The 8464-nt window shown below is 45.9% G+C and overlaps 1 protein-coding gene across 1 annotated transcript; it reads left to right on the top strand.

The window, feature by feature from the left end:
* Positions 1-297: 297 nt before the first annotated feature.
* On the top strand, positions 298-1257 carry YOD1 (YOD1 deubiquitinase; the record flags this gene model as incomplete). Its single annotated transcript, XM_010023375.1, has 1 exon — positions 298-1257. A coding segment is annotated over one exon (707 nt), but the record flags the coding sequence as incomplete, so codon positions are not given.
* Between the last annotated feature and the right edge of the window lie 7207 nt (positions 1258-8464).

Here is an 8464-nt window from a genome sequence, read left to right as displayed (position 1 = left end):
CTGAGGCGGTTTTCCATCAGGATATGGTGCTGTGGGGGAGAATGAGCACGATCCGCAGTCATAACAATGCAGCCGCGTTGTTCTGGTTTAGGACCAGCAGTGCCTTTAAATTCCATCTGCATATAGAAGTGTTCAAGGCCACGTTGGACACAGGGGCTTGGAGCAACCTGCTCTAGTGGAAGGTGTCCCTGCCTGGGGCAGGGGTTGGAGCTGGAGGAGCTTTAAACTCCCTTCCAACCCAAACTGTTCTGTGGTTCTGTGTTTTCCTTCAATTCCTCCTCTTTCTGTGTTTGACAGGTGATACACTGATTGTTGAAGAGGATACGTCCAAAGCCAAGACCGACTCACCTGTGCTTGCAAAAAGAACAATGTCTAACTCGGTTAGGGAAGCCGTGCCCGTGCTCGCCAGGAGGGTTGTGCCAGCAGATAACTCTTGTCTCTTCACCAGCGTGTACTATGTGGTGGAAGGAGGCGTCTACGACCCAGCCTGTGCTCCAGAGATGCGCAGCCTTATAGCCCAGATAGTAGCAAGCGATCCGGAATCGTACTGTGAGGCAGTTCTAGGGAAAACCAACAGGGAGTATTGTGACTGGATCAGGAGGGAAGAGACCTGGGGAGGAGCCATCGAAGTGTCCATTTTATCCAAGTTTTACCAGTGTGAAATCTGTGTGGTGGACACGCAGACAGTGAGGATCGACCGCTTTGGGGAGGATGCCGGTTACACTAAGCGGGTCCTTTTAATTTATGATGGGATTCATTATGATCCACTTGAGCGTAAAATCCCAGACTCGGACATTCCTCCCCAGACCATTTTCTCCACGAGTGATGATATTGTCCTTGCACAAGCGTTGGAACTGGCAGATGAAGCCAGGCGGAAGAGGCAGTTCACGGATGTGAATCACTTCACGCTGAGGTGCATGGTGTGCCAGAAGGGACTCACGGGACAAGTGGAAGCCAGAGAACACGCCAAGGAGACGGGACACACCAACTTCGGAGAAGTGTGACATCTGCATGAGGATGGTTACATCGACTACCTCATCGATCCAGAATAAAATTCTGGATTCCCAGATAAGCTGTATGTAATCCTAAAATTCCGTTCACAGAGCTTGAAAAGCAAATTAACTTAATGATGGCCAGGATGCACAGGTTTGTTATGGCTAGGGATTTTTCCCAAGGGATTTGAAATAGGTATCTTCTCGCATGCTAATTTATAGTACTTTGGCAGGTGGTATACACTGGCAGCTAGAACTTGATTCCTGAAATAGACTTTGTGTGAACTGAGCAGACATATTAAATCAGGCTCGTTCAACACTAGCATAAAATTTAGCCTTTAAGTTGCTGACTTAATCTCTCTGTTTTCAGGGTAATTAAATTAATCGAAGGGTTTGGGAAACACGTATTAGCATTACTTATGCTAAGGAATAGACTCTGCACATGCAAGCAGTTCTTGCAGGGGAAACTGCTCATTTGGTGCACACTTAGAAATGGAAAGAGTATCTCCAAAGCTGCCCTATACTATGTTACCATCAGAAGTAGACTGTATTGTTTGTGTGAAGTCATGGCTTTAGAGAAAGAAATGGCCTCTAAGCTTTAAGGTAGCCTTCTTTAAATTAATAAGTAGATGGTTAAGTGTTGAATAAACTTACTAATCCTCTGTAGGTAGTTTTTAGTTGCTTGAAAAATAACTATCAACCCCCTGGTGTTTACACTGCATCAGAACATAGGCATGTTCCTTGAAATAGTTTGGATTCTTATTCACAATAGTATCTGAAATCCTGGCAAGAGGGAAATAGAGTAGCTAGGGAAGTGACTTAGTTTGTTACATCCATTGAAGCAGACTTGGGTATAGCCAAATTCATGTCCACAGTGTTACTAAGCTGTACCAGATTCCAAACACTGTAAACGAGCACTTTAAGGTATAGTTCTCACTCCTTCCTGCTAAAAAGTTTTGCCTTTTTTTAGAAGGACAGAGAACCCAGAAGGGAGGCTTGAAGTTTCTTCATCTGCATTCTGCCTTAACGTGTTTGATTTGTCACCGATGACTGTTCAGTGGCAAGACTTTAATCCTGATAATGAAGGGTGCAGTTTAACTTTCAGAACAAAATAAGCTATGGAAACTGCCCTACTTCTCGGACTGCTCACAATCAGGGAAGTTGAAATTGCCTCACAGCAGTTGTAAGTGCTGTTGAGGCCTTTTAAAAGGTGCTGTAAAGGTGCATATTACTGAAGGGGATTTTGGTTTTTTCCTTGAAATGCCTACAACACATACTTGTTTTAATGAGTTTTAAGATATCCTTAACCTGCTCTTCTTCTGTTGCTGTTTTGAGTTACCTTCCTTGCACTTTTACAAATGGGGAGCAAGAACCTGCATCTTCAGACTGAGGCAGAAATAAATCCACTTTCCAAAGTGGAACTTAAGAGCTAGTTTTACCTAAACTGGTGCAGCAAAACCTTGTCTAGAAAAGGCACATTTCAATGAAGTTCTCAGCAGAGGCTCCCAGTTGGACCTTCAAATGCAGGAGGGTCTTATCAAAGAAGGAACATAATTACAGAAGTGCTTTGCTGAATTAGGGCATGAATAATTAAATATAAAGGACAGAATCACTATGGACCAGGTTTCTTTTTAATTCAGTATTAAAATACATGTTAGCACTGTTGGGAGTTTCCTATAGAAAGCCACTTAGCTTCCAGTGTTAAACCCCACTTTGCCTTCAGTCTGTCATAGGTAAAAGCAAAACAAAACCAAACCTCCGACATTAAAACCAGTTTTCTAGAAGCTGATGCTTACAAACCTAAGGAAATAACTGACAGTTCAAAGGAACTTGAAGATTACACTGTGTTATAACTACTTGAGATGAAATACTGTCTAGGAATGAGACCAAGAGACTGTCAATCCTCAGCTGTATTCTCAGCTTTCACACGGAAGCGGCGAGACGCCTTGGACAAGGAGCTGAGCCTCACCATTGCCATCTGTAAAATGGACATGAAACCTACCTCAGAGAGGTGTTCCTGGTGACTGGCTTGGGTGGCTTTGAAACAGAAGTGGAAGATACATATTTATTGCCTGCCATGTTTGCAAATGCATATTGGCTTTGGGGAGCAACACTTAGATTTTAGCTTTGTGTCCTGGATGGATTTCTGCAAGCATGGAAAAGGATTTTTCTCTGGGGTATTTCTCAGTTGCAGTATTTTGAAGATGAGCATTATTTAATCCGGAGTGTCGAGCTTTGCTGTGTCATGTTTGCATTGGAAATCTGCTAACAGAGACTCAGTTCTACTCGAGGGAGATGTGTCAATATCACTGCTTGGATGTTTTCTTTTGTTGCCTAGAAAATAAAATCTCTTTGGTTTAAAAAATGTCAACTGTTGCTGCTGGAATTCATGTTTGCAAGAGCTGATGCTGTTAGACACTGACAAGTGGATTTCAAGCAACAAGGACTTACGGTGCTGTCTGCAAGTCAGAAAACTTTATGTGATTCTCAAGCTCTCTCCCAAAGTATCTGCATTATCTAAAATGTAAGATATAGATACATTTGAAGTACAAATCCCTCTTTTTCAAGTGTTGGAAACGTTAATTGTAGGGTAGTTTTAGTATCTGTTTTACCAGCATTTGCCTGCCCTTAATGGTACAGTTACAGAAGCATCACAAAAATGGCATGCTGGTAGGATGAACTTCAGCATGCCACTAATCCATTTGCACTGAACTGTTACTAATTGTACAGCAGAATGTTAGTTACACCTGTTTTACACTACAGGTGGGATGTGGGCTTGGGTCCTGGCAGGGAATAGCATCACCCATCCCCAAAGCCTGCAACATGTGGGTTGATGTCCTTACCACCAATCTCATACAACCTTAAAATGAGCATTAAATTCCTTGCTGAATACTTCAACACAGGGGTCAGTAATTAAATGGGCCCTAGAAATGAGGAGTTTTGTTTTGGGGTTTGCTTACTAAAAGGTGGATTATTGGTATTGTTTTACTAAGTTCTGGAATGTCAATGAAAGAAACAATCCTGGTTTCCTGGTGCCAGTCTGGCTGTTTTACCAGCTCTAAATTCCTTCTTTAATTAAAGAAGAGCCTGACACACTCTAATCATGTGGCCTTTCACAAACATGTTGTATTGTACCAAGAGATACGCATCAACTCGTGGTTGTAACAGCACTTGAAAAGCTTGTCTGAGTTTACGTGCTGAGCAGATGCTGAGCAAGGGCTTTCACTGGTGGAGGCAGCATGTTCCCACTGCAGGAAAGCAAGCAGGAGCAAACACTTCCAACAACTTTCATTCCCACTGTAACTGAGGTGCAGTGTTCGGGTACTGTACCATCCATGTAACCAGTTGCTATAACAGCTTGCCTTAAACACGTGCCCTGGATTGCAAAAGTTGTTGATGCACCGATAAACGCAGCTGATGCATGTATACATCCTCAGTGCGGTCTGTGCCTCACTGCTGGAATGTCAGGTTTGGGCTCACTTCACCAGGGTGGTTTTGAGGCCTTTACTCCTTTGCAGCACAGCCTGGTTTGTGTTGAAGGGACCTTAAAGCTCCTCCAGCTCCAACCCCTGCCACGGGCAGGGACACCTTCCACTAGAGCAGGTTGCTCCAAGCCCCTGTGTCCAACCTGGCCTTGAACACTGCCAGGGATGGGGCAGACAGCTTCTCTGGGCACCCTGTGCCAGCACCTCAGCACCCTGACTTCTGCCTAAGAGCTCATCTCAATCTCCCCTCTGGCAATTTAAAGCCAAATCATTTAGTAGCCAGACTTCAGGAACATTTGGGTTCAGTAGCATTCATATCTACTTCATGGATGCAATTGCCTAGGGAGTAAATCAGCAATTTTCTGAAGGACAAACTGAATTCCTCATGTCAAAAGAGCAACTGCCAGGGTAAGGACTGAGAAAAGGAACATCTTATACAGAGCAGAGTATCTTAAACCTGCAGCTTTTCATGGGCACAGTCACAGCAGAGGCCACTGGGCCAGTTTGGGAACAGTATCTGCTGTACTCAGCCCTTTTCTAGGGACATGCTCAGGAATATAACAGCACTACAACCCTGGGGCCACAAAGTCACCATGAAACCACACCAGCAATGCAGAACACAGGTTCATTTATATATTTATTTCACTCAAGCAGCCTTACCTATTTGCCCTTCTTGAAGCAGGAGAATGAAGCTGACTGCCTTAACCACCAAAACCCACGTTAGAGAAATCAGACCAAGACACAACCACTGAAGCATCCACCTCTGGCAGGTCTCACTGCTCGCAGCACTGGAGGGCAGCTCTGGCTCCAGCCCCACACAAACCGTGCCATGGGTGAGCCCTGCAAACCTCTCCCTGGCAGGGAACCTCTTTAATAAGAGGAACAAAACATTTGCAGCTTGCTGGTTTCCAAACGACAGCCCTTTATCCTGCAAATTACATGTCTGCCTGTATGTTAAATCAACCGATGCAACCAGCTGTAAATGTGCCATCAAGTTTTCCTCTGCTCTGGACCAGGAAGAATAAAATGACTTCAAATTGCCACATATCAAGCGTTCTGAGCACCAGGATGGTTTCTGGAACAGAAGAATGCAATGGAGGCGTGAATAAAATTAGGTTGGCCAAGAGTGCAGTGTCCTTGTCTTGTCATTTTTAATTAAAGCCTTGGGGAAATGTTGGGGAACTCTATTATACCTTGAGAGCTGACTCCTCATTTCTGCTGCTGAGTTAATGTTAACCAAGCTACGGAAACAGCTCACCTCGGTTCTCTACCTCTTTTCTGTAAAATAGGGATAATAAATAGGGTTCCTTGCTCAGTTCACAGCTATATTAAGAGTTAATTATTTCTTTAAGCTGCTGTGTGAAACCAGGTATTAACCACCTAGTCTTTTCCATAACTGATTGTTAGCATCCATCCTGTCCACGCAATTTGGTATAAGGAAAGTGTCCAACAGTCTTACAGAGTCAGATAAACCTCCTTATATTAACAGGCATGTTATCAGTGATGCCATATGGATGAGTTTCCTTCAGGGCCGGGACTGAATCACTTGTGCTCTTGTGTTTATGGACAGGGTGAGGCACAACGGGTCTGTTAACATGCCAAAGTCCCTTCACTGTATTGTGAAGTTTTCTCTGCATTGTTTGACTACTTACACAGACTTCATGCTGTGTATATGAAATCACACTTTGTTTGGGGTTGTAGCTATTTATATTCATTGGAGGAAGAGGAATGGAGAGAAAGAACAGGTTCTTTCTAGACAGCTGATTCAGAGAAGCTCAAGACTTCCTTTAATGGATCATGACATCTTCCTGACCTACACAAAGCCCTGCAGGCAGAAAGCTCTGCCTGGTTTACTGCACGGATTTAAGACCTTGTGCTATCAGCACAGTGCTCTCGGGACACTCTTCCCTTTGCTCAATCATGCTGTGTTTGCATACACAGTAAGAAAACACCACGGGGTTGGATTTACTCCCTCCCTTAAAGCAGGCTCAGAACTAAGCACAGCTTAACAAAACCAGTGTGAATCTGCCTCCGTTTAACCTGCTTCACCACCCAGCACCACACCAGGTAGCACTTCTAGAAGCTCTTCCACTAAACTTACGCTTGATGCTGCAATCAGTGGCTGTCACAACACTCGGGCAGTGCTGGGGCTGGTGTTGCTGCTCCAAATCCATCACATTCGCATCATTCCTTCTCTCTGCTGCAGGCTGGCATGGGAATCGGGGCTGGCTGGAGCTCCTGAGGCCTCTAGCTCTTTGATTTGTTCCTCAGCACACATGTTCCCTTTCGTAACAGCACACAGCTGGGGCTCGGCAACGCTGGTGGGAAGCTCAGTGCTTCCTGGCTCTTCTGCTTTCTACCATGGCTTTAATTAACTTTGTTTCCACTTCCCTGTTCTATGCAGCAGGGAACACGTTGCAACACAGCCTTTTTCTAAAAATAAACCCACCAAAACACCCATGTAAAAGTTAAAACCAAATCATTGAGGCGTGAAAACTGGAATGGATCTGGTGGCTGTCACAGCTGGGAAGTTTGCTGCTTGGATATTCATAGTTATTCACCTTGCAGAGCAGGTACAAGTCTGTGCTGTGTGTGTTTGTGGGAGCAATGGCCTGAACATTGTTTATTAGAGAGAAAAGCTGTAATTTCAATAGGAGAGCCCCAAATCAGGGTAATAACAAGCCCCTGCAGTTCTTCAGGTGCTTCTGCAGCACCACTTGGGTGCTGGGAGTCAGCATCACTCTGCGCCGCACTGGGTGCTGCAGATGGAGTAACTGGGCACAAAAGTGATGTTTTTCCCAATGAGGACAATCAGCCACTGGAATAATCTCCCCAGGGAAGTGGTGGATTCCAAAATATGGGACACTGTTAGGATTCGGCTGGGACACCTTGTCTAGATCATACTTTGCCTAGAGAGGATGGAGCAGATGATCCTTGAGGTCCCTTCCAACCTGATATTCCAGGATTCCTCTGGAGAGAGAGGATGTGGGAATGAACTCACAGAGGGGGCTCAGTGCCTGCAGGGAAGGATATCAGGAGGGGCGAAGGGGAGCTGCAAGCTCAGTACCTGTAGAATGAGGCTCAGAACTGCGAGGACCCGGGCACCTTCTCTTCTAGCACATAGAATAAGCTTAGTGGTGAAACTTTCTACCTGTCTTTAGAACCTCCTCATAGCATCCAGCAGCAGGCGGTGAACTTCTGGTCTCTGGGAAGCTTTGGTGATAGACAAGTACATACCTGCTCTAGCAACAGGCTGTGGCTTTAGAGCTGAGAAGGAACCGGGTCCTACCCTGAGCTGAGGGATCTCCTGCACAAAACCACCTCAGAGAACAAACCAGTTGTGGGGTAACGCAGTGAGCAGCGCACGGAGCAAACGCCCAGCACAGGGTTTAATTACTACGTACAAAGGTGCTTGGGTCGGGGCTGCGCTGGGCTGCTCCGAGTGTCAGCGAGCAGCTATGCGGCAGAACAGGATGTCGGATTAAAGAGGCTCTGGTGAAACCCGCGCCGAAGACAGCAGAGGACAGCAGCTGGAGTTGGGAAGTGAGTGAGAGCTGGGTGGTACCGAGCAGAGCTGCCCGCAGCCTCCAGGGTGCTGCCTGCGCTGCTGCCTCAGAGCACAGCACTCGGTGACCTGGCTGCTTTGGGGCAGAACACGAAGGGGGTTTAGGGGCTCAGCTGCCTGGAGCAGTAGGAAAAGATGCTTTACATGGGTGCAAGATGAACTTCTCTTGCCCCGGTGCAGCAGTGAAGGGCTGGGGGCTCTCAGTCGTGAACCTGCCGAGCACCCGCGCACCCTTATCTCCAGGGAGGAGGGTTAATGTGTAACCCGGCTCTGTTTGGTTAGCCCAGGAAAGCAAAGACGTGCTGGGATAGGCACGGTCAGGACAAGGATCTGGGCAGCGTGGAGCGACAGACGTGCTGGTAAAACAAGAACATTAATAATGTCTGTTCTTTCTTGTCCTTCGTTTTCTGTACTTTTCCTGC

This window comes from Nestor notabilis, unplaced genomic scaffold (assembly GCF_000696875.1).
Source record: "Nestor notabilis isolate BGI_N333 unplaced genomic scaffold, ASM69687v1 scaffold17741, whole genome shotgun sequence".
Lineage (NCBI taxonomy): Eukaryota > Metazoa > Chordata > Aves > Psittaciformes > Psittacidae > Nestor > Nestor notabilis.
This window is presented reverse-complemented; position numbering and strand designations above follow the sequence as displayed.